This window comes from Aphelocoma coerulescens, chromosome 3 (assembly GCF_041296385.1).
Source record: "Aphelocoma coerulescens isolate FSJ_1873_10779 chromosome 3, UR_Acoe_1.0, whole genome shotgun sequence".
Classification (NCBI taxonomy): Eukaryota; Metazoa; Chordata; class Aves; order Passeriformes; family Corvidae; genus Aphelocoma; species Aphelocoma coerulescens.
In genome coordinates this window covers 81,151,662-81,178,151 of record NC_091016.1, presented here as the reverse complement: position 1 = coordinate 81,178,151, position 26,490 = coordinate 81,151,662, and the positions used below count along the sequence as shown (strand labels likewise).

The 26,490-nt window shown below is 40.5% G+C and overlaps 1 protein-coding gene across 2 annotated transcripts; it reads right to left on the bottom strand.

Annotated features, from left to right (window-relative positions):
- Positions 1-26,490, bottom strand: POPDC1 (popeye domain cAMP effector 1). 2 transcript variants are annotated; one of them, XM_069011059.1, is made up of 9 exons: positions 26,336-26,490; positions 21,446-21,679; positions 19,371-19,495; positions 13,475-13,662; positions 12,443-12,551; positions 10,294-10,461; positions 8,074-8,215; positions 2,868-2,971; positions 228-314 (listed from the first exon to the last, which is right to left on the bottom strand). In XM_069011059.1, the coding sequence occupies exons 2-8, from the start codon at positions 21,666-21,668 to the stop codon at positions 2,904-2,906; spliced, it is 1,023 nt and encodes a 340-aa protein (XP_068867160.1). In that variant the 5' UTR covers positions 21,669-21,679; positions 26,336-26,490; the 3' UTR covers positions 228-314; positions 2,868-2,903. The 2 variants fall into 2 exon arrangements, with proteins under 2 accessions (XP_068867159.1, XP_068867160.1); XM_069011058.1 differs by lacking the exon at positions 2,868-2,971 and having other exon boundaries at positions 1-314; positions 26,336-26,482.

The window sequence follows — 26,490 nt, the reverse complement described above, 5'->3', positions numbered from 1 at the left end:
CAAGTTTTTATTTATTTTATTTAGAAGTAAAATAAAACATGACATTTCCATCTAGAAGCCACTGGCATATGCTGCAGTAAATTCAAACATGGAGAGGTGGGTTTAGCTTTTGGATTGCTCCCAAATTCAACTCCTTCCTTTTGCTCTGGAGCTTTGTGCAAGCTCTGATACACCTGAGGACACAACTGTTTAAGGCAGCCGCTGGAGTTCAAGCTTATCAGCAGATGGTGCTTCAAAGACATCATCTTCAACGCTTTCTTCTATCGGCTTCATCTTTGCCGAAGTCCTCAGGTACGGAGATGTCCGGCCTGGGCCTGTCACAGTTACAAAGAAACTGCCAGTTAATTTAACAGCATACACCTGCTACATACACCTGTTTGTGACAAAGTGGACACAATCTGATGATCCTGCCTAGTTTCTTCATGAGAAGATTTTCTAAGCGAAGGTTTATTTGTTATCTGGCCACGGGCACCAGGAAATTCTAGCCATGGGACAGCCAAGTTGCTATGAACCAGCAGTGCCTGTTGCTAACCACAGACACAGCATTCTCCCTAAGTTCAGTGCAAACCCTGACTGCACAAGGTGCCCACTGCTTGTTCCCTGGAGGACATTTTCTCACCATTACACTCACCCACAGACGCATCTTCATTCGATTACAGCAACATGAATGGCTGCCCCAAGTACGAAGGTGTGTACATCTGCACACTTGCCTGGCTGTGGGGAAAGTTCCTCAGTGCACTGAGCAAACCTCAGGTGGGCACATGATCAAAGCCACAACTGCCTTTAAAGCATAAAGGCATAGAAGATGCTGAGTTGGAAGGGACTCATCAGGATCAAGTCCAGCTACTGGCCCTGCACAGGACACGCCAAGAGTCACACCATGTGCCTGAGAGCATTGTCCAAACACTTAGACACAACACACTTGAACTCTTGCCAGGCTTGGTGCTGTGACCACTTCCCTGGGGAGCCTGTGCCAGTGCCCAACCACCCACTGGGTGAAGAACCTTATCCTAATATCCAACTTAAACCTTCTCTGACACATCTTCGTAAGTTTTACACAGTATGATAATGTAAAACTTATGCAAAATTTATACCCCCTTATACAAGATTTATACCCCCATAAACAACCACTGAGAAAACAAGATTTACAGGCAAAGGCCACATAACTTTCAACTGACAGTGATTTCACTGCAACAAAACTGCCTTTTAGAAAAGCAGCAACTTGTCTGCCAGAGCAGAGCTCACACCACAGTTATTACTGGCAAGACATTAAATGGAGTTTTTGTACAAGTTACCACTGCAAACTACCTCCATTGCAGTTAAATTTTCAGCATGAGGGCCAGACCAGAGAACTCCTTTGACATCAGTTGAACAGTTCGATTTTCCCTTGTTCAGTCTGAAATTGCATCTACATGTGGAGGTGTTTTTCTCTCAGTACCCTCTTCTAGAGTTAGACCACCACAACAGTATGAGGTTGTAAACCTCAGCTAATACATGATGACCAAAAAGATTATGGAAGATTCTGAGAAGAAAACAGCAAGAAAACAGCAGGCATTTGAGAAGAAAACAGCAAGAGATAAAGGTCCTGCTAACAGACTGTTTGCATACAAGCTAAAAATTTAAGTATTCTTGAAAAAAATACTGATAGCCATAACACACTCCTATTTTTTACAAAAGTTTATCAGATATACAGCAAAATGCTGTGTTAAGGAAGCCCACTTATGAGGAAAGACTCGTTTGCACAGTATGTGTTACACACAGAACAAAATACAGTTGCAGGCAACACCAGCAACTTATGATCATACTGCATTTTTAAGTCACATTCCCAAGGACACTGTTTGGAATTGGCATTTTAGAACTTTTTATGTTAAAAATGTATTAGTATTTTCTTCTGACATTCAAAAACAACTTAAGCTGCTATGATACAGGGTTACTCAAACACATTTTTAGATACCAAAATTGTTAAAGATTTCTTTCCACACAGGTGTGTTTTATGGCCTAAACAAAGGATCAATTAACTGGCTAATGTGCCCCATCCAAAGTCTGTGGGTACATTTGGATATAAAATTGACTTTGCTGGGAGACCAAAGGTGAAAGGGTGCCTGAAAACACTGAGTTACAGTTCCAGCTTATTTTTTTAAGGGGTTTGTGTTTCAGTGTAATTTATTGCTATTTTTAAATGGTTTTCTTCTGTTTAAAAGTACTTAACTCTCTCCAGAAAACAGAAGTAAGCAGCCATAAATTTGTACAACAGGATCCAATATAAGGTCTAATTCTCTCAGCCTGCTTGTTTCAAAGACATGCTCTTATTTGCCCCAAATACAAATTTTGTCTATGATGCCACTGTCCAATGCTGGATGGACATTCAAGTGACTGAGTCAGACCTTCCTTTCACTACGTTTTGTTGCCCTTTCTTGAGGGCCTAAACCAAAATACATATTAAAATTCCTGTGAAACCAAATCCTGCTTTTATGAACCACAAACTGGGAGAACATAACTGGATTATACCACTCCAAGCATTACCAAACCAAAACCTTTCTACACTCCTGCTCAGCTTAGAAGTTAACAAATACAGATACATAGACCAGAAAGTCTGAGCTATCTTAAACAAGCACCACAGAAAAAGAGACTGTATCTCTAGTAAATATGTGAATGGCTGTCAAGCAATAGAATTACAGAATAGAAACTAATAACAAAATACTATTTAAAGGACTGAAAGTCAGGTGAAACTAGGCTTGAACTACTTTTACTTAATTCAAATTTTGGAAAAAGAGATACATCTATTTCACTTACTCATGAATTACATATAGATGGACCATGGATGTCAAGCACAAGTGTCACATGATAAACAAACCCCACTTTAGTACCTTTTTGAGGATGCCTGCTGAGTTAATGTGATGTTATCAACAGAAAACATCATGCTGCAAACGACTCACTCCGTAAGCATTATAGAACTCTTGTTGGTTATTTCCTTAATATAAAAGCAAACAGTTAGTTGGGTTTCTTAGTTAATTAAATTCAAAACATACTTTTGTTAGTAATTGTAGTTTGGGATCTACTAATTAGTAATTGTAATTCTTTTACTACTAAACACTTTGAAAAAGGCTTAGTATTAATTTCTTGAGAAAAAGAGCCAAAGCTTATTGTTTATAGCACTGATAAAAGCATAATTTCAAAAGCTGTGATTATACAAAAATACAAATGCTCACTTTTTCAAAAAATGTGGAAAATAGAAGAAAACTTATTTATATTGTAGTAGTCAAATATTACATTTGTAACAGGAGGCTTCTGTCCACACAGCAATAGCCTAGCACTGACAAGACAGTATTCCCATAGAGTTCCTGTACAGATAAGTTCCTTTCACTCATTTTTTATTCTAACTAAAAAAAAAAAAAAAGTAAGTTTTTCATTTCCATATGTTTCTCACAAAATCTTCTGAGGATTTTGGATTGTGTTTGCTTGTTCTAAATAAACAAATGTATGATTGTAGAAGGAGGATCCAGGGAATAGCACTGGGACTGTAAGCCTCAGCATGTGCCTTATACTAAATCTTAAAAAAACAGACAAAAAATACCCCAACTGTTGTACTGAGAGCACCCAGGAGATTTTTGAAAACACAGCACTGGCAATGTAAATGGCAGATTTTTTTGTTCAGTTTTCCCTGTGATCTGAAAAGAAGTGCATACATGGCCACGATCCACACTGAATACAAATCTTTAAGCAGAGCTCACCTTGGTAGCGACCCATCATTGACAATGACAGTACCCAGGAATAACTAACAAGCTATCTTGGCAAAAACAAAGAATGAAGGATTACAGTTCAAGGAGATAAACAAACCTTTTACAGAAGTCAGAAATTTCACGATTAAAATGCAAAGAAGAAATAAATAAAAATATTTCCCAAAGTGTATGTTGCACTGGTGTAGGGGCAATCCTTCTGTCTCCCCAAAAGTAAGGGAAAGTATTGGACCTGGGAGGCTGCTGCCTCAGCTGGGCCAAGGAATTTCAGAACACAAAAGACACATAAACCCCTCTCTCTTGGGGAAAGCACACCCTGTATACCAAAAAAAGGTACACAAACCAAGGAAAAGTACAACAGAGCAAAGTGTATTTATCAAGAATGTGCTAAGCACAAATGCATCTTGGGAATTTACATAATTACAACTGAACTTGTCATGTGCTTCAATTGCTTTCTCCCAAAGCTGAAATACTGGTGTAAGAGTTTTGCTGTTAAGCCTGAAAGAGACATTTTAATTCTAACTAATCACACAAACATTTGTTTTACAATTTCTATCTGAGCGTGAAAATTCACCCAAAGGCTCTCTATGCAAAGGAGTGGCTTCAATTTCATGGAACTTTGTTATGCATGGAACAGGTAAAAAGCCACTTGAGAGTTTAAAGGTAAAGATCAGAGAACAGACCAACACAGGAGACTTCATGGCAGGAATCTGCTACAGGAAGAGCAGATTCAAGAAGACCAAGTAGAAGGAAGCCTTCTTTCAACAACTGGATCACAGGCCTTGGTAGTCGTGGGGAATTTTAACCACCCCAGTATTTGGTGGAAAGGCAACAGGGCTGGGAGCAGGCAGTCCAGGAGATTTCTGGAACGCAGCAGACCATTTCTTCACACAAGTGATCGATGAGTCAACTAGGGAAGGCGTTCTGCTGGACCTGTCACTGATGAACAAGGAAGAACTCATCAGGGAGCTGAAGGCTGCTGGTAATCTTGGCTGCAGCGTCCAGGAACTGGTGGAGTTTAAGATACTGACCAGTGTGCAAGACAAATAGTGGAATTACAACCTTACAGGGACAGGAGACTGTGGCTTGCTCAGGGTTTTACTTGGCAGGAACCTATAGGACGTGGGCTGCAAAGGGACCCAAGGACAGATGGTTGATCTTTGAGGACACCTTCCTCAAAACACAAGGACAGTCCATTCCAGTGTACAGAAAGTTGAGCAAGCACAGCAAAAGACTGGCATAGATAAACAGGAAAGTTCTGACAGATCTCAAACACACACACAAAGTGTAAGTGGGGATGAGCTTCTTGGAGGGAATACAGAACCATGGCCCAAGCATGTGGTGATGAAATGAGGGAAGCCAAAGCTCAGCTAGACCTGGATCTAGTGAAGGGCAACAAGAAAGGCATCTACAAATAAATCAGCAACAAAAGAAAGACCAGGGAAACTGCGAGACCACAGCTCAGGACGCAGCACAGGACACAGGGACATGAAAGTCTGAGATATTATATAACTTTTTTGGTTTGGGTTTTTTTTTGCTTTAGAGGTTTGTCCTGAGGCCTGCTAGGGCTCTACATCCAGTGGTAGAGACTGAGTGAGTGATGCTTGACTGACAGGAAAGCTGGAGTGAGTTAGAAACAACTAAGTTGACAGGATGAACGCAAGATTGTGGAACCACATGGGTTGCATCCAAGGGTGCCGAGCATTGGCTGATAAAATCACAAGGCCCCTCTCTATCAGCTTGGAAAGATGACTGCAGTCAGGGGAGATAAATGAAAATGCCAACATGACAGCCATTTTAATGAAGGGCAAGATGGAACACCCAGGGAACTACTGACCTATCAGTCTAAATTCATTTCCCAGAAAGATTATGGAGCTGGGCTTCCTGGAAGCCATGTCCAAGCACACGGGGGATGGGAAGGTGGCTGGGAAAGCCATCATGGATGCTGATTGCATCTGACCACCTTCCACCTTTGGTGCTGAGATCATGGGCTCTGTGGATGAATGGAGTACAGTGGATGTTGTTTACCAGGATGGTAGCACAGCCCTCCACAGGCTGCCACTGAATCCTTCCGGAAAAATGGGTAAAAAACAGACTGGATAGATGGACTACAGCTTAGGTGGAAAATTTGCTGTACTGCCAAGTTCACAGGGTGGTGAACAGCAGTACAAAATCCAGCTGTCAGGTAGTTTGTTACCAGCAGTGTCCTCAAGGGCCAATGCCAAGGCCTATAATATTCAATATATGAATGACCTGGTTGATGGGATGGAATGCAGTCCAGCCAAGTTCACAGACAAGAGCCAGGTAGTGAGGGAAACTGCTGACAGGGTAGGGCAGTGAGTCTGGACAGGCCATTGGAAACAAGAGAAAAGAACTGACAGAAAGGAGAAGTTCATGAAAGGCATTTCCCTGCACCTGGGACATGACACACCTACACAGCATTACAGCCTAGGCCCCAACTGCTTGGAAAGCAGCACTGCAGAAACAGACCTGGGAGTCCTGGTGGAGACAGATGGAATGTGAGTCAGCAGACTGCCCCTGCAGTGAAGAATGCCATTCATACACTGGGCCACATTAGCAGCATATATTGAGCCATATAAGCAAGAGCATAGCCAGCAGGTCAATGAAAGAGATTAACCCCCTCCATCTGGCATTTGTGAGGCAGGATCTGGAGTGCTGTGTCCAGTTTTGTGCCTCCCTGAATAAGAAAGACATGGACATACTGGACTGAGAGCAGAGGAGTGCAACCAAGATGGGCAGAGGCTGGAGCAGTGAGGGAAAGGCTGCAAGAGCTGGGTGTGTTCAGTCTCAGGAACAGAAGACTCCCAGGGGATCTGACTCTTGTCTTTTGCTACCTAATGGAAGGCAACACAGAAGAGAGGGCTAGACTCTTCTCAGAGGCACGCACTAAAGAAAGAAGGAAAGCAAGCATGAGTTGCAATAAGGGAAATTTTTTCACCGTGAGGGTGGTAAGTCCCTGGAGCAGGTTGCCCAGGGAGGCTGTGAAATCTTCCAGCTTGGAAACATTCAAAGCTTGACTGGACATAGCCCTGCTGTAGCTGACCTTGCTTTGGACATGAGGTTGGACCTGATGATCTCCAGAGGTCCTTTACTGCCTCAACTGTACTGTGATTCTGAATATCCTTGCAGGGAATGGAGGAGAAAAAGAAAGCAATACTGGATTTTTCATCAAACTATATCCCAGGTGTCACCCTTGATGTTCTAGTAGGGTGAAGCACTAGCAGGGCTTTTGCTTCTATCTAACTGGGCATGCAGACTACACCAATGTTAAGGAGTAAAACCAGATAGGCCCTCCAAGTCTGAAGGTGTTCCTGGATGAGAACTGTGAGGAACACAAAGGAAAACAGATAATTAAACAGGAAAATGCAAATATTTGAAAACATTTCCTCTTCTTAGCAGAGATTTTCACCATAACAAATAACTGGTAGTGATTTTTTCCTCATATATTTGAATTCTAATCACTAAAAAGTAATGTTTCCAAAATCAAAATAAATAATCCTGTATGATCCTTTTAAATGCTGTTAAACTAACAGCTTATGCCAAATGAAAAAATTTAGCATCCTCTATGATTTTTTTACTTAAAGGCTGCTTTCAGAATTCAGGCTAATGTTGACATTTAGATTCAGGTGAACTAAAAACAACCAACAGCAAAAGCCTAGAAAGAATAATTTAGAAGGTTTCCATAAAGTAATAAGTTACAAGAATAGAAGCAAAATGGTCAGATGTGGTTTCTTCTCTCACTTCATCTCTTCTCTACTACTTCTGTCATACAAAGCACTGGAGAGGAGAGCCTGTGAGGATATTTGGAGATTTTCCAGGTGACATCGAAATATTTGATGTACACCACATTTCTCCAGACCCTGCTAATACAAACTATCTCAGGAGGAAAAGTAGACCACCAAGTTGCTGAGGGGAAATGTTTTGTTTGAGTTTTTAATTTCTGCAAGCACCAGTCACAGACCAAAGGTCATACTACTGTGACCGGCACTGTACATTCAGTTTTGCCCCATTACTATAAACATTCCATATTATGTCTAAACATAAATATTATGCCAAAGATTATTGCCACACATGTTGGGCTCTTTGTCCAATATGTATATGGGGTATCTTCATTTAGCACACAAAGCTTCATGCAGCTAATGGCTGCCCTGTGGTAAGGTCCCTTCAGTTAGCTGATGTACAGCAGCACCCAAAAAGCTACAGTCTGCTCCCACAGAGGAGGGAGCCCACAGAGGGCAACAGGAGTTCTGCAGTAGTCTCTAATGGTCAACCCAAGCCATGTTCAAAACTGGCACCAACTATTCTGAGCACTCACGAAGAGAGGATGCAGAGGAAGTCCCACGAAGGAACATCTGCAAGCCATCCTCACTGTCACTGGTACTGGCCATACTGTTCCTCATCTGCATCACAGAGAGCTGAGAGCAAAGGCTGGGCTGTCGATCAATCTTCTTTGAAGCCTAACAAAGAAAACAATTATTATTTTTAAAAAGATATCAAGCAAATTAAAATAAAAATGGAAAGTTACTATTTCCCTTGTAATAGATACTCTGGTCTCAGCTGCAATTATACAAGAAAATTGTTAGAGGAGAAGATTCTATGCAGTGTAAATCAATTTAAAGGACAATAGAAAATGCCAGTAATATACTGGAATTGGAACATTGACAAGTATGAAACGGCACATTAATTATTCAATTTCAATTTGCTTTCTTACTGAAATTTTCATGTATTTTCTTACAGAAAGCTTGGGGTTTATTATCTGGTAATTCATTATTTAAGTATGATGCTCTGCAATTACATGTAGTCTTTATGATGAACGTGGTCCTCCTTGCTAAACAAAACAGCATGCTATATATAGAGGCAATTTATACCTTAACAGAAACATGTTCATTTTCCTGGCTTTTTATTTCATCATGTTAAAAAAGTCGTGAATGTCATTCCTTCCCAGTAGATGACCATTTGGCTCTTGGTTCTACTGCAGACTAAATGCATCAGGTGAACATTATCCTCTGCCTGTCAAATGGTCTGAGGAGCTTCCATTTTGCTTTGAGTAGCCTTCCTGAGAAGCCTTTGTACTATAACATTTATACGAAGCCATACATTGTACCTCATTAGGTATTACTGCAAGACAGAATGCTATTTTAGGTATATGTGAAAGATGGCAATCAATGACAAGACTATAATGGGTAACTCCACTGAATTTTAAAAGTCAGGAACTAGAATCCTATTTCATGCAGAAAGGAATGACTATTTGCTCAACATTAGTGAAAGTCTCCTTAGGTAGGAGAAAAATCACAAGCTTTCTTACAAAATAAATTCATACTTTTCTGTTTTCCAACAAATAATTATTTGATAGTTTTACCTTCTTACTACCATCTCGAATATGAATAATCAATACTCAATTTATTTCCATTGTCCCCTATGTACAGAAGTCAACCACGACATTTTATGATGAGATTGACACCAGTTAAAAGGCATTAAAGACACCAATAATATTTATATTTGACAGTGAAGCCTGTGAGAGGTGACATGAACATAGAGTGCTGGCAATGGGAAAATTAAGAATTTCTTTGACAGTTCTCATCCTAAGTTATGTAGGAAGAGCTCGTGCAACAGGATTTTTATTTTAGGAAGAATAAAAAGATACTACAAATTTCCCAAATGCTCACTCAGTTTTTACAACATACATTTTCAAAACTTACTAAAATCAACTAGCTACAATAATCTTAAATTTATGCGACTATTGCAACTAAAAACAAAGACTCAGTGAAGCTAAAGTGTGCAGATGTTAAGTCAAAGGAGGGGCAAAATTTGTTGGATTTTTTAATTCTTCAAAGTTATGATAAGGAATAAGTAAGGAGACAAAATGAAAGTAAACCAAGATGGTTCATATACCCATGAGTACACCAAACCACTTAACCAGGACACCTAAAACACACTCTCTCTACAGGCAAAGAATGAGTTATAGTCAGACCATTTAATGTTCTATATGTAATTTTATTTATTTGTATTTTATATGTATTTCATTATTCCTTCCACTAACTGCCTCATATCAACAGAATGATTGCTTTTTTTCCTTGCATTTGCAACCCTCAAAAACATGTTGAAATTATTCTTAGTAGTAATCAGTATGACATAATTGTTTGCCCCAGTAACAAGAATTTAAAAAAAACCAAAACTCTGAAGCTTCTTTTTACAAAGGCACTCATTTGTTTCTGAGAAAGGATATCCAGGGAGAAGCATCTTTTTAGCTACTGGCCATCATGTCTAATAGTTAGCTAGAAATATTTCCACAAGCTGATCCCTTCTGAATCTCAGTTACTCAGCTTTCTTGTACATTACTCTGTTAACTTTAATCAATATTGCTCTGGCAGAAATGTGGCACTGACTCACACCTTGGCACGCAAAGGCCACAAGTGTGCATTCAGCAGCTGGTGGCAGCAGGTTAAAATAAGGTGCTTTAAGAGCATTTAAAATTGGAGTAAAAACACATTTGTGTGTGGGAGGAAAATTCCCAAACAAAACTTAAGCTGCTTACCTTGTCGTTTAAGGTTGGGTCATTCAATGAATAAAGTTTATTTGTAATATCTTTGCCAATAAGGTACTTAAAGATCTCATAAAGAAATGGCTCAGACTCCAGAAAGTAAGTCAGCCTTTCCCTGGACCAGCACAGGAACTTGCAGTTATCATCTGCAATAATAGTGACCTGAAAAAAATTACATGCTCAGAATTAGCACATTTAAAAATGTTTTAAGATGAGCACATTTAAACATGCTTTTAAATAAGTGATACCATTTTATTTTTTCCTCCAATTAAAATAACTCTTAAAGCCATCAAGCTTTTTGGTATCCCTTTGTTATGAATGTGATATTTACAAATGTAAAAATTCTCAGCTATTTTTTATCACTATGTTTTTAACTAATATGCGTAGCCAGTTTGTTTTTCAGAAAACCTAGGGGACAATAACACGGGAAAAAATCTCTCATGAGTTCCCAAAGCGTAAAGGCATTTATGTAAGAGGAAATTTATATATGAAGGCAGTCCTATAGTGATAACAGTACTTGCAGTAGCCCTATATGTAGCTTGGTTTTATTTTACATCACTGTCACCAAACAGGAACAACTGGTGTCACCCAAGGGTCTCAATCAAAGAGTTTTTAGTGATTTAAAACAAAAATATTTCCATCTTCCTCTCATAACCATCAGCCCTGCTGATCCCACAAGTACTACCTTGTAGCAGTTGAGCCAAGGCTCTGTTTGCTCAGCTATTGATAACCCAGTTATGGGTATTTACAGGGGAGCTTGCCTCCTCTCTCATGGGAGGCCGGACCTGCCAGGTTCATCCCCCTGTGCCAGCAGAGGGCAATGGAACACCAAAACCCACACTGGTCATACCCCGGGGCATGTTTCGCAAGGGGAAGTCAGGCATCTGTGAATAAATCAAAATCAGGTGCTCTCTGCTTTTACAAGATAACATTACGTCCTGAAAAAAAAATAAAAACCTATTGAGTCCTAGAAATAATGGAAAACTGTCATGTATCCATGGATTTTTAACTCCAAAGACTGTAATATAAGCCCACAGTCTGAGGAAGAATTTGCCAGCACTGCCAGCAGATGGGGTCCTTAAGACTGAATCCGTGTGCTCTTGAAACAGCAAGGCTGTCGGTATTTGCATGGCAGCAACAAGCAGAACCCACGAGTAAAGGATGTACACTGCTCCAGATTACAGTAACTTCTAAGGCAGGCAGAAGGTGAGGCATGACTCTTTTCCCTTGAGAGGGACTGATTCGTATCCAGTTGCTTCCAAGAGAAAGGGGCTGTGCCAAGAGGGCAGCCAGGCTGTGGGAGGCCTCACTGCTGCAAAATGAATGCATCTGGACAAGTCTCTCCCCCTGGCACTAAGCCTAATGTTTGACTGGAACATATGACATCAATCACTGATTTTAGATTCTGCACTTCTCTGCCTCCCTCCCCTTCTGCCATGGTATCAGTGTGGATGTATCAGTCAGTCAGTCTGGTCATTATACATACCTAGCTAAAGAACATCAGGTAAGAGGTACCAAAATAGCCATTTCTATGGAGAAAAAAACCTTCTCTAACAGTATTCCATCCCCCCAAACTATAATAAAATATATTTAATATACCAGCATAATTACACTGCCAGAGACATATACCCTTATTGTTCCCCATATGAGTATTTTTATTCAAAATACTGAGATAATGTTCAGCTTATGTTTAACAAATTGCAAAATTAGAGGTATTAATACACTTTTATAAATACCAGTTTCTAGTTACTAGCACCTGAATTTCTAGACTTTCATTATTACAATAATGATTTTCCCCACTTTTTTTTAACTGGCGATGAGACCTGTTCATATCATCACATTTTCCATCAAAACTGCCTCTTCAATTATTTGTCCTGAACAATTTCTTAACACAAAATAAACTTGGAAACAGTGAAAGAGAACAGAATAGCAAAAGCCAGACTGCTTAGTACACGCCATCATAATACTGCTTCACAGCATTTAATTTTAAAAGTTATTCTTGATATGGTCCATTTTCAAACACCTGTACTAGAAGGTTAGCAAAATTATGCAAGTCTAGTAGTTCACTGTTAATCAAACTTATCCTCTATTTTTTTTGTGGTCTCATCAGCCCATATGCAGTGACATTTAAAACAAAATGTACCTGGAATTTCTCACCCCGGTTCATCTGTGTTGATCGAAATTCAGGAGAATCTATAAAGGCACAGGGGTAAATATTGTGCAGAAAATGCCCTCGATAAGACACCTTCATTCTGGAAATAAAAATGTATGAAACAACATTTTAAAATCATGGAGGCTGATTAATTTAATCTAAATTTGGGTAGGACTATTGACAATGACAAAGCAGTCGGTAACAGGAAAAAATATGTTCATCTTCTGGAATATCATTCCCAGAGCTACCCTGTTTCCTGCCTAAACCTCCACTGATTCCAAGCAGAACAGGCTGCCAGACAAATACAGAATTAGCAAACATGGCACGTACCCACAAAACATTGTTATTCAATATGAGAAAGGTTGTGTTATACAGCCAGACCAGAGTCAGGCTTCCCTTAGATAAGTAGCTTTGTGGTAATGAGTAAAAAAACAATTAAGCCTGACATCACTGTTGCTGCCAACAGAAACTGGTTAAAATTTTGGCCAGAATTTAGTATGAGTTTCAAGATTATAGCTTGGCCATGGGCATGTATTTTACCCATTCTCACCCAGGTTCTGTCTGCCTCTGGGCAGTGCACCTGCCCTGCTCTACTTGCATGTACAGGTGCAATGAATCAATTCCAAAGGCCTGCTGTTTTAAAGCCCACCAGAAGGATACTTTTCCTTCCCTCATGCACCACCTCTTTTAACCTTAAAACCTGAAAATGGACTGAGAAGATGACTGAGATATCTAAGATCCAAACAAACCTCTTGCTTTTTTTGTAAGACACTGACTTTGGTATTACGCAAGTATAATTCCCACTAAAATCCATGCAGCTGCACACGTAAGTGGATACACAATGGGCTACCAATAAGAGATATCACCATCATCTGAAAGTGGTGTCACAAAAGAGTCTATAAGTATAGACTATTTGACTATAGACCATAACATGCTACAAGCAATTACAACCTCAATGATTTTCTAATTTATTCAACTATCACACAAAGCGTAAGACTGTCCCCAAGCTTTTACAGAACCTACTTCCCCTTCAGCAGGATGCTTAGCCTATCATCAACTGATGTTTTATCTTCTGCTGCATAGGCTTGACCTATCTTTAAAGTCTGAATGTTGCAGAATTGTCCAGTTAGTCTTTGGAAGAGCTCTGGGGGCACATGGAGAGGTTCAAACATTCTCTTGTAGAGGCTGCTAAGTTCCTTCTCTATCTTGATCTAGATTGGGAAAACAAGAGACACCAATAAACACAGATGAATTAGTTAAAAACAGGTAAGACTGCACACATGCTTTAGCTTGAGGAACATCTTTGGCTTCATTATGCTTAAGCAAGGAAAGAAGTGGTAAATGTGTGATGTCTATCCACAAACACTGCCTATGACAGGGTGACCAAAACCTTATCTAAAATTAGCCAGGTGGCATACTGGTGGTTTAGAATGCTGTTCCATCCAAGTTGCACATTAAATCACACACAAGGAGCCTTCTGAGACTTCTGATGATGCAATAGTGAATAGAATTTGGGCAAGAATTATACAGAGAAAAAAAATGAGGTTGTCTTTCACACCACATGCACATGTCACTCTGGCTATCTCTCAGGCTCTCCTGGGAGCCTCTCTCATCCCTGAGCTTCTTGGCTTACTTGCAGCAGAAAAGCAAGTCCTGAAAAACAAGCCAAATATATTGAAACCACATGTGATGAAGGAGGGAAAAAAACCCCAAAAAACATTGCCAGCTGAACATCCCACATCTAAGAGCCCACCCAAATGCAGGCAGCAGCAATGAGAGAAAGGATGTTGGCTGAAATCCCAAGCCTGGAAATCTTCCCTGAATGAAGGAAGCAGGGGGACGAGACAATATTACAGCCTTCCTGAAAGCAGAGGCAGCCTGAATAAAGCCTGCATATTTGCCATGAGGAAGACAAATTAGAACAATAAGTTTCAGATAATGAATAAAATAAAACACACAGAACAGAGAGTAAGGAAAAGCAACAAAGAAAAAATGGCAGAAAGTAAGAGAGAGAGGCAAGTTTCTGACTCATGTTCAACTCTTCCTCCAGGACCTGCAGGTCCTTTTCTACAAAGCTGGTTTCCAGCTGCTCAGTCTGTGGCATGTGCTGATGCACAGGATTATTCCTCCCCTGGTGTAGTACTCCACACTTTCTGTTGAACTCCATAAGGTTCCTGTTGGCCCATTTCTCCAGCCTGCTGAGGCCCCTCCAGACGGTTTCCAACCTTCTGGCCTATCACCCACTCCTCACAGTTTTGTGTCATCAGGGTACACATCTTCCCCACCACTCAGACCATGAATGAAGATGTCAAACAGCACTAGGACTAGCACTGGCCCTGAGGTTACACACCACACACTGGTGTCTGTGTAGTACATACCTCCAGCTGGACTTCTTACCTCTGATTACCACACTCAGCCCAGCCATTCAGCCAGATTTCAATCCATCTCACTGTGTCCTTATCCAGGCCACACTTTAACAGATTCTCTATCAGGATTTTACATGAGACTGTTGAAAACCCTACTGAAATTAAGGTAGAGGACAGTCACCATTCTCAGCTATTGGGTCAGTCATTTCATCATAGCAGGTTATCACAGAATGGCTTGGGTTAGAAAGGACCTTAACGATCACCTAGTTCCAGCCCCTCTGCCCTGGGCAGGGACACCTTCCACTAGACCAGGTAGCATCAGAGCTTCAACCTGACCTTGAACACTTCTAGGGATTGTGCATCTACGGCTTCTCTGGGCAACCTGTTCCAGTGCCTCATCACCCTCACAGTAAAGAATTTATTCCTAATATCTCACCTAAACCTACTCTCAGTTTGAAGCCATTCCTCCTTGTCCTGTCACTACATGTCCTTGTAAAATGTCCCTCTCCATCCTTCTTGTAGGCTCCCTTCAAGTACTGGAAGGCCACAATTCTCCCAGCCTTTCCCCACAGCTCTATCTCTGTGCTTGGGATCCCAGAGCACTCCAGGTGGGATCTCATCAGAGCAGTCACCTCCCTCACGCTGCTAGCCACACTGCTTTGGGTGCAGCCCAGGATACAATTGGATTTCTGTGGCTGTGAGTGCACATTTCTGGGTCAAGTCCAGCCTCTCATCCACCCCCAAGTCCTCCTCAGCAGGGCTGCTCTCAATGTGTCCATCCCTCAACCTGTGTTGATACTGGGGGTTGCCCCAACCCAGATGCAGCACCTTGCACTTGGTCATGTCACATTTAATGAGATTTCCATTGGCCCACTTCTTAAGCCTGTCCAGATCCCTCTGGATGGTATCCCATCCTTCAGATGTGTCAAACAACTCAGTTTGGTGTCACCTTGTTTGGTGTCACTTGTTGACGGTGTACTCAATCCCTTTGTCTAGGTCATTAATGACGATAGTAACTAGCACTGGCTCCAATACAGACCTGAAAGGGACATCACTTGTCACTGATGTCCATCAGGACTCTGAACCTTTGACCATTACCCTCTGGATGCAACCATTCAATCAGTTTCTCATCCACCTATTATCAGGCTGGCTAAGCACAACTTCCCCCTGGTAAATCCTTGCTGATCACTCCCGATTACCTTCTTGTGCTTCATGTGCATAGCAATGGTTTCCAGGACTATCTATTCCTTCTTTTCAGAGATTAAGTTGAGACTGACCAGGCTGCAGGTCCCTGGGATTCTCCTTCTTGCCCTTTTTGAGGAAAGGAGTGGCATTTGCTTCCTCCATTCCTCATGCACTTCTCTCGGTCACCAACATTATTCCAAGACTATCAGAAATGTGGCATCAGCTCTTGTGGGTGTGTGACATCAGGGCTCGTGGACTGACTGTGTCCAGTGCATCACCTGACCTAAAGTTACACTGGTTTCACACAATCAATTACTAGTTAAATATTCCACCAGCAACTACATTCATATGGAATCCAGGTTTAGAATTTCCTGTATGTTCCTTATGCCACAATCTTTAATAGCTCAGAGGACATCTACGCAGACAAAACAAGGATTAAAAACAAACCTGCAAGAGAAATTGTATTATGCGAAGGATTGTCCTGAGCTGTTTGATTTCAAAACATATTCCATATACCCACAAAGCTAGATGACTATTTGTTTTACCAACACGTTCTCCAGGAACTCTTTCATTTTTAACAGCTGTACCAATTTAATTTGCACCTCTTTCAATACATCACCACTGCAACTTAAACAAATACATTTTCATCTGAAAAAGGAATTTAAGTGGCTCCCAAGACTCCTGAACCCAAAACCATGCACACAGACATGAGGGCAAGTTTTGGCCCTGGAGTGTTAATCCAATCCCTTAACCAGCACATGGTTCATGTTTCATGATCTTCCTCTTGTGTGTAATACTGTGAGAAGAAAGCAGGTGTAGCCACTTTCTTAAAGACCGATCAGATTGCAGACTGGAGCTGTGTTTTAGATGGGCTCCCTTGTAACAGACTAGTCCCCCTTCCCAAGCACAGCTGACTGCTCCTCCAGTCATGCTTGTGGGTCATATTCCAAACAAGCCATATGGGTAGGTGTAATGATTTGTTCAGCAGGGGTTGAAATATTCTGGGATGCTGCCAGAACTCCGAATCAGACACTGATTAGGCTCAGCTTCCACTCAGACTAAAAAAGCAAAATTTGTAAAGCTCCAAGGAATCAAAACCACAGAAATAATCTTCTGGTCAGAAAAGAAACTCACTGTGATTTTGCATCCTCCATTTAATAAAATAAATATTTAACAACTGAACATATCAATTATTCATTTTGTAATACAACTAACTTGTAATTATTCTGCCATTCCTTTCTTTCCTTGGAAAGATCTTTTGTGAGAATGACCAAAACTGATTGAGATGGGCAATACAATAGCTGCAGAGAGAAAATATCATTCAAAAATTAGTTCCTAAGAGTTTTAATTTTTTCCCCTCTTCCTTATTTTCCTTTAGGAAAAACAGTTAAAACAGCCTTTGGGTTCATAATAAACATGTTAGACAGCTAAAAAGACATGACTATCAGGCATCACTGAGTATGCTTGTTGATCTTAGTTTGTAATAAAGATTCATACATTTTTTAATAATTACTAAAATTATTATGTATTACAGCAATTAAATAGCATAATATTTTCCATGCAATGTTCATGAATACTGTAATTTCTTAATGGAAAGAAGACTACTGAAATTAAATCTTAATATACAAAGAAACAGCACTACTTGGCTAGTCTAGCAGATCTAATTTTTGGCTAAGCTTTTTAAGTTGCACAGGTCACATAGCCCTGTTAATGTTAACCTTTGGGTGAATCTGTGCTCCATACTGGAGGAGCTCTGCTGTAGGTAGAGCCTCTTCCTTTTTTAACACATGTACTCAATTTATCAACTTGTTGTAGACAGATGCAATTTAACCTTTAGCCTCTTTTTATATGCTGTTGTTGCCTGCCAGAGTGTGAGCAGTGCAGAGTTTATGGGAGTGCCAAGCACCTCAGTTCTGCTGTGGTTACACTGCCAGTGGGAAAGGGCTACAGAAAGAGAAAGCAAAGTTAAGCAGGCGCTCCAGGCCTTCCTCTCTTAGAAGCAATTTTTTACCAACTTTGGTGACTGAGTTTATCAGTTGAGTTTCATGTTCTTATACAATTCCATCTTTTTATATCCACCTACAGAGTACTTCAATCACTTCTACCACTTAACCTAACTCCTACAAATAATTCTGCTAACAAATTTACTAGAGGATTTCGTGAAAATAGCTGGCTCTTCAATAGGATGAAACCTATTCCATAATGCACAAAATACCCCAACCTATGACAACATACCTTTTAGTAGACAACTGCAATTACAAAAGAATATTCTTCTTTCTTCATTCAGTATTGGTTTACACATTGCAAGGTGATTTTTTTGTTTGGTTGGTCTTTTTACTCAAGCCCAAACCAGCACATCATCCTCCCAGGATGCTTTTTCACTCTCCAAGAACCTTTTATTTAGACTTTTGGAAAGGGTTGGATGGGTACAAGCCCAAGGACCATTACCTATGTTTAAGGATGCCACAACTCATTTTTAAAATACAGGTAAGTTTTAAGGCTTGTTTTCCTAGGGAAATGGGTTTCTATCAGCTGTGCACTCCTGCATTTTGCAATAATTTTTGACTTTGTTGGCCGCTTCCTGTCCCATCTGACAGAAGATCAGAAACCTCAAGATTTATTAAAAGGCTTAAATGATAGGAGGGGTTGAAGGAAAGCAGAACATGCTACACTGGTTGAGCAAAAAGACTGCAACACGAGTTTGTCTCCTATTAGAGACCATAGTACTTGCATGGGGTATTTAATTGTGGGTGCCTACAGAGTAGGTAGAATCTGGCCTCATTGGCTCTCTGTTATCACAAGTGCTATTTTGTGTGTGTGCTGGACAGCATGGCCATGGCTAACTAGCAGAAACACAAAGCAGTTTCATCATATGCTGCATCTTGATGGTGACATAAATGGATCTAATAGGCTGAAAAAATAGCATTAGTAATACTAACTAGAGAGGAAGTTACCCTTTAAGCAGTGAGATGACTCTTCAAGAGCACTTTGAACTAGAAATATTTACTACACATCTACAGTTGTCTAGTAACAGATCAGTCTAGTTAGTTTTAAGCTACTTCCTAGGCAAGACGGAAGTCAAACTTCATGCTGCCTTGCCAGGAAAGGAAGACATATCTAATTTCTTAGCTGCTTTCTTGCACAGGCTGTGTTGACTCGGTGAAGAGCTTATTTCCAGCTAGGTTTTGTTTTCTCTTTTGGTTTTGGTACCAGTTGTTGCACACTTCCAGAGTGTGATTTTGGGCCAAACATAAAAGTATCCTGCTGAAAACAAGTACTAATCCATTTGTTTGCCCAGCAAACATGGGCAAAACTTCCTTTTCTTGCATCTTAGTAAGCTGCTTGTGAAATTTAGCTGTTATACGTACCGGTCTTCTTTTATACACTAGGTATATGAAATGTAAAAGGTTGACAACTAAAAACACAGAATTCCAGATCATTATGTCCAAGGCACAACGATAGAGTGTAGCCCAAATGATGAACAATGCGCATCCTGTAAAAATGAAAAAAAAAAAAGGAAGTTAAATTCCACCAACCAATAAACATTCCTAGAAAACCATCAAGAATATGTCCACTGAGTATAATTACACTGAAAAACAATATATTCTACAATTTTTTTTCTTGTGTTGCATTAATTAAAATTAATTTTAAAAGGCCTAGAAATGAACATTCACAATGAATTAGCAAAGAAGAGTTGCATAAAAACTTCCTAAAGTCCTATGCAGATGTTTTTGAAAATTAAAATAAACTGTAATTGCTGATGCAACAGGGTCACATCGGGAACCTGAATTCTCCTGTGTAAAGTCAAAGACAAAATTTCCAAATGCTTACTCTTTTTTTAGTTGCCTTACATTGAATAATGACACTTGTTTTAAAAGATAAGACATCCTGTATGATTAAGGATTCCATTTTCAGCCTACAAAGACAATATTTATCAAGTGATGGATTATGCATCAGTGAGTCTCTCCCAGATAACTGTGAGCCTACCATCCAACAGAGGTGGCTGGAGAGGTCACAGACATATTTTCCCTTAAGTTTCATGCAAAGACAAAAGGGAGACAGTGCTAAATGAGTGTTCTTACCCTCTTTCTCCCTGAAGATGACATTGAACTCAGTACTATCCAGTGTGTCTAGGTTGCTAACTGATGAGGCAGCACTTACATATGGATCAGAAGAATCAAAATATAGTGACTCTTCATCTGCTTATTAATTAGACTGCAAGGCACAGGAGGATAGGATGTCTGGAAATACTGAAGAGCAGCAATATTGCAGAGCAGCACAGAGGTGGGGCAGAGTCAAAAGCAAAGGGAACAGGTCCCTAGGAACCAGGCTCATTCTACCTACCAAGTAAACCTGCTTCCTGCTGCCACCTCAGCTTGCAAACTCTGATTCCATATCTGCTCTAAATACTACAAGATCAACAGATCAAAGTGGCAGGCTCAGCAAGTGCAGCACTCCTTTTGCTTTTAAAGCCAAGATAAAAGGTCTTGCAATGGTCAGACCCTTGGTCACCAGTGCAGTCTGTTTTAAGACGTTACCCTATAATAATTATAAAATAGAAAATGCAAGATCATTGTAAATTCAAAACACTTTATCATAAAACTGACCCATCCTATTATGCCAATAAGCACTCACTTAAAAATACTTAAGCATGCTCTTGTTGGATTGGATTTATCTTTCTTAAACTGCAATGACTCACTATTCCTTCTTCAATCACAAGGATCTTATCCCACACAAGGTACAGAGGCTTTGAAATAGCTGTGGAACTGCGATGTTACAAATTGAACCACATTTGCTCAGTCTCAGGCATGCCAAATTTAGGTTTTCCTCTCAAGTCAGATTCTGGTGTCACAAGATTCCTACAGTGGTAGGAGAAATATGACTGATATCAGAACACTCCCTATGGAAAGGCTGCTCTTTCAAATCAGCAACAAAAATAATGCTGGTGACCTGCAAGTGCCACATGTTTGAAGCCACACTAAAAGAACACATGGGCTCACAGCAAGCTTCTCAAGGAAAACCTCACCTACCTCACACACACTAAGGCAGAGCACCCACCAATACACAGTCCCAGTACTTACTTGAAATCTAAAATAAAGGTCTTAATGATCAGACATAACTGGTTTGAAGTAAGTGAATTTCAAACATCCAGTTACATCTGACATAAATTATGTCCACTTGTTTTCAAGCTGACATCTGCATAGGCTTGAAATTGCAAGTTACATGTCTGGGAAGTTTTAAGAGCCTAGAGGGTTATATAATCTTTCTAGAAAAGGTATGTCAGGGTCAAAACAAATCCCGTCTTAGACCAAAACCAGCTTCATCAGAGCACAATGACCATCAATAGAGGTGGTAATTTTGCCATAAGGTGCAGGGACCAGCTCCATAATGGTCAAACCCAGACATTTCTGTCTTATTTCTTTCTCCAGAATAATCCTCCTACCTATGGTGAGCAGGCCTCGCAGAAGAATCATATGAAGATTCAAAGTAGTTGGAATTACCAGTCCGACTGCAAAACAAATGTTTGCCACGTGGAAAACAAGATGATGAATCTCTTTCCAGTTTTCACATGCAGTCTCATTGAGAGGATCAAGGGTGGCATTTTTTAAGTCTGGAGCAAAACCTAGTGGAGTAACAGTGAGTGGGCTCATTGCTGTAGTATTCATCTTGGAGACTCCTGCAAGGAGAGGAAAAAAATTCACTATGCATTAAACCAAAACATAGTAGACATACACATGGATTTTACAGCTATTTACTCTCTTCCCAATATATACTTCCCATTATTATTAATGGCAAAAAAAAATCCTTTAAAAGGGTAAGCTAGATCTATAGTTCAGCAATGCTTTGCTATCTCTTTCACCTAAATCATAGCTACCAAACCAGAGAGGCTGCTAAGTCTGCTGCCAGTCTTTTAGGGAAATCCCTTGGTCTATACACAGTTTGAACAAGCTTGCAAGACTGTTGTCTGTGTGTGGAACTGCTGGAGAAAATGAGACATCTAAATATTATTTCTAATCTAATCTTAACACATGGGATTTTTTGTTGTTTTTGTAGTAATTAATATAACATATATACCTTTTGCATCAATTAAATGGAAAAAAAATATCTGTGGGCAAATCCCAATAAAAAATAAAAAATTACTATTAAAAACAATCTACAGGGAGAAACTGGAAGATTACAAGACACTATCTTTGGAATATTAAAAGCTAGTCTCTCTAAGAAATGCAGTTAGTCTTACAAGCTCTCCAGAAGATCTCTCAACCCAGAGCAGATTCCAGCTGAAGGAACACAACTGGTCCTAGACATGTCTGCTGTCAAACACAGGAGAGCCCTGCTTCCAGCAAGGCATGTATGGTCTCTCACTGCCACAGCAGTAGAAATTAGAGGGAGGTGGGCTTGAGTCTTGTTAATGAAATATATGCACATCATCAATGAGCAAGCAAGCTCCATAACATACAGTGTGGTGGGATTTGCATTCAATTAAATTCTGTAGAAACAGTGCACGTCCCTGATGTGTGTCATTGCTAACTGCCATGTAATTCATCTGCTCAGGAGAAAAATTTGAGTCACAGTTAATGCACTCTATTTCCTGCAGACTTGAATATACTCTGAAGCATCTCTGTTAATTGAGAGTGCATCTTGGGCTGTGAAGTAAATTTCAGTTGCTTCATCCTGTCCTTTTATTATTTTCTCCCAATCAACCTGTGTACAGGGTGTAAGCAAGCTGGACAGTTTTCAAAATTAATCAGTGTTTTAGACCCCTTCTTACAGCAGTGGGAAGAAACAAATCCTCAACCCTCTCTTACAATGTAGAGCCTGACACAGCTAAGGTATGCTACAGAATGTGCAGAGGCATCCTACAGGATCAAACACTAGCACAGACATAGTGCATCCATATCTGGATTGAAACGATTCTCAAGGAAAAAAAATTATCTAATCCTTTACCAAAATACACAATTCACCTATTCCTTAAAAGATCACTTTCCTCTTTTCATTCCTACCTTAATTATTCACAAAGATTAATTTAAATGTGGGGGTGTGTCAAACTCTACGCTTAACTGTTACCAAACATCAGGTCTATCCAAATACACTCCTACTTTCTTTCAGCTCTTTCACGAGTTTATCAAGAGAGTCATTAGAGCAGCTTCACTGTCCTGACAAAGCCACTCACACAGGGAGCCAAAGCCTGGCCCTGTGTGAGGCTGCAGGACTGGCATTTTAACGCGCTCATAAACAGAAGGGAATTGCTAACTGGATAACTATGTCTGTGCTCATCTTACACACATCTCATCACGGTGCTCCTGTTGTTTTCAAACAATATAAACTCCCTACACTGGAGCAGCAGGATCTCTAGATATTTTTCCAAAAAATCATCATACCTATATTCAGCCTTTCACTGCCCAGTCATGTGCCAGTAAAAGCACCACTTAAAATGCCAACAAAACAAGTAAAGATAATCAAACTCACATACAGATATAGAACCAACCCTAAGTCCTTCAACTCAACATCAAAACAGGCTTCAAGAAGTAATTTCAGCTGCATCTGATCACAAATCAAATCAGCCTTCCAAATGCTTGAATTTTAATAGCAAAATTTTGTATTGCTCCTCTGTGGCAATAGAGGCTACCTTACTCTTAAGACTCAGCTCTAAAGCATCGTATATTAGAAGACTGGAAGCCCAATGAACCAAATTAAATATACAGTACCTGACAATCTCATTCTTCTCATAGCCTAGTCTCCCCTTCCTCTCCTCAGACACTGATGCAACAAATCACTAGCCATAAACTGAAAAATAATGGGAAGGAGTTTCTCCAACAAGTGATGATCAAGCTATTTAATGCGTCCACAGTTGTAAGAGGATGTTCAACACTTTTGAAGGTCAGGCTTACATACTAGATTGCCTAAATTAGAACCCAGGAACCTAAATCTACGCACCTCCAGTTTTTTATAAGCTTTGTCTTTACTACCTCTAAGTCTTTATATTATACCTCTTTATATGAATACTTCACTTACTACTCACAAACAATAATTACAGCTCCCCTAACATACTGGAAACAGCAGAAACCAGAACTTCTCCATCATGATGGTATTTAAAAGCTAACAGAAATAGATTGATGCTGTCTGCAAAATGACATAAGGACAGACTTTGACATGGGCTCTGAATTTCAACTAGGGAGACCGCTTGAGGATCGACAGAAAAGGCAGACAGGCAGAGCTACAAGCTGTGACCTAAAGTGTCTGTCTACAGGTAACACCAGAAAGACAAATAACCAAAATGTCAAAAACCTGTAATTTTTGGATCAATTCTTTAGTCCTAGCATCTACTGTTGCAGTAAATAATACTGAAGAATGAGGAAAAAGGCTGCAGTTCCACAAATGAACAAGCAATTATCATTTTTTACCTCCTGTGACCTCTGAAAGTCAAAAATTAATTTTTTAAGTACAGATTCAGGCCTTTAAAACTTTAATTATGTCTACTAAGGATTAATATAGCACAAGACTATTTAGTCATACACTTAAGTCTTCAATGCAATGCAAAGACGTATTAATATAAGGAGTTAAAAAAATCAAACAACACTGTCAAATAATTTTGGGAAGGTGGGGTAAAATAGCATCCACTGAAATGAAAGCTTTATGGAGCATAAGACAAATCATTAAAAGAGCATTTTTTAACATCCAGTATATATCCATTATATGGATTTTGATTTGCCAAACCAAGAATTTGAAGATTCAGATGATTGAGAATTCAAGCTGATTTGTTATTCAAACAGGAGGGGGGAAAAGAGGATATAAAATAAAAAGAAAAACTCACTGACTCTTTAATATTGAACCTAACAGAAATTAGTATGGTGAACAAAAAAGCCTATTAATTTTTTTTCTTTTTTTTGTGCATGAACTTGATAGAAAGTTAAGGTAATACATGGTGGTCTTAGGTCAGAAAATACAAATTCTTGGAATAAAAATGAGATGAACTTACTCTAGGATTTTGCTATACTCAACAACAGCTTTGTACAAGAGACCAAACTTCTGAAAGGCATTTTCAAAAGGTTTAGTCCACAAATATTCAGTCACAAAGACGACTTTGAAAAAAGTAGGAATTTTATGGATACCTACCGAACATTCACAGAAGACAGACAGAGCAAGAAATGGTAAAGCAGTTGGTTCTACTATGAGAACCGGTCAGCCAAGCTGATATGGGACAGTGCTGAATGTCCCACTCAATAGGCGTTACCTATTGAGATTATTCATATCCCACAGCTTTACTGGTCAACATTATTCAAGTGAGCTTATTAAGTCTCTGCTTGAGCATGTTTCTATAACTTTACAGTCAATGCAATTAAAAAAAAAAAAAAAAAAAAAACAACAACAACTCAACTTTTTTTTTAAATTATACCTGCAGAACTTTTAACTACTTTTCTACGGTCTTATAGCACAGAAGCTGCATAGAGGATTTAGGCAATAATTCTTTTGCGAGCTGAAGACAAACTACTAGAGGAAGTATAGCTGAGTTGATTACAGTTTAAGTTACAATTTCCTCTTTTACAATGAAGTAGGAATGAATAGGAAAGTGGTGTAAAAAAAGATGTATTTCAATATGTTCTTGCAGCAAGTCCAATTCAATTAAATGCGTCAGTAACTACAGAAATTTGTTACTCTCTTTAGCCACTTTAATCTAGAGAAAATTGAACAACACGTTCATTCTGCATAGTCAACAAAGTATCCACACCGCGAGAAAAACTTGCGCCTCCGCAGCACGGCAGCCCCGCTCCTCCCGAGCTGAGCGGAGCCGAGGGTGAGAGCGCCTTCGCGCTCGCTCTCCGCTCTGCCCGCAGCGCTCACAGATGCGCCGAGCGCCCGGACCCAGGGGCACAACCGCAACCACCGCCCGCAGCCCCGCTCTGCGCTCCGAAGCTTCATTTTAGCCCACAACGTGCGAACACCGAGCCCACCATTTATGCAAAATAATCGAGAAAATAATTTTAAAAATTTGAAAATAATCGAGCAACTGGTCCCTTTTCCCCCAGTGGGCCACTTTCAAAGCTGCAACCCGTCCATCCTCCCCGCGGGCAGGGCACAGGCGGAGACCCCGGTCCCTGCTGCGCCCGCAGCCTGACACGGAGAGCGACCGAGGGGATCGAGAGACCAGGGACGGGACCGCGCGTTCTCCCCGCTGGCCGGGCAGCTCCACGGCGGAGCCTGGCGCCCACCCCTCCTGCCGCCGCCGGTGGAGCGAGACCCCGAGCCCCGGGGGCTGCAGGACCCGAGGATGCTGGCGCCCGCCGCCGTCCCCCCATCCGCGGTGCCGCCGGCGCACGGGAGGAGCGCCCCTCACCTGCCCCGCGCCCGCGGAAAAGTTTCCCGACGGCCCGGGGCTGCCGCTCGTCGCCGCTGGCCCCGCGTCCCGCGGCGGGCACGGAGCCGCGGCCGTGACTAAAATAGGCAGAGGAGCCGCGGGAGCTGCGGGCGGCGCCAGCGGGGCCGGCACCG

What these genes read in the sequence shown, in the direction of transcription:
- POPDC1 (XM_069011058.1), bottom strand. Translation starts at nt 21,668, where the DNA reads ATGAATACTACAGCAATGAGCCCACTCACTGTTACTCCACTAGGTTTT. An exon ending in TAGTGTATAAAAGAAGACCG is followed by an intron (nt 13,663 to 19,370) that starts GTACGTATAACA and finishes TTCCCAATCTAG; the next exon opens with ATCAAGATAGAGAAGGAACT. An exon ending in TTCCTCTGCATCCTCTCTTC is followed by an intron (nt 315 to 8,073) that starts GTGAGTGCTCAG and finishes TAACTGTGACAG; the next exon opens with GCCCAGGCCGGACATCTCCG.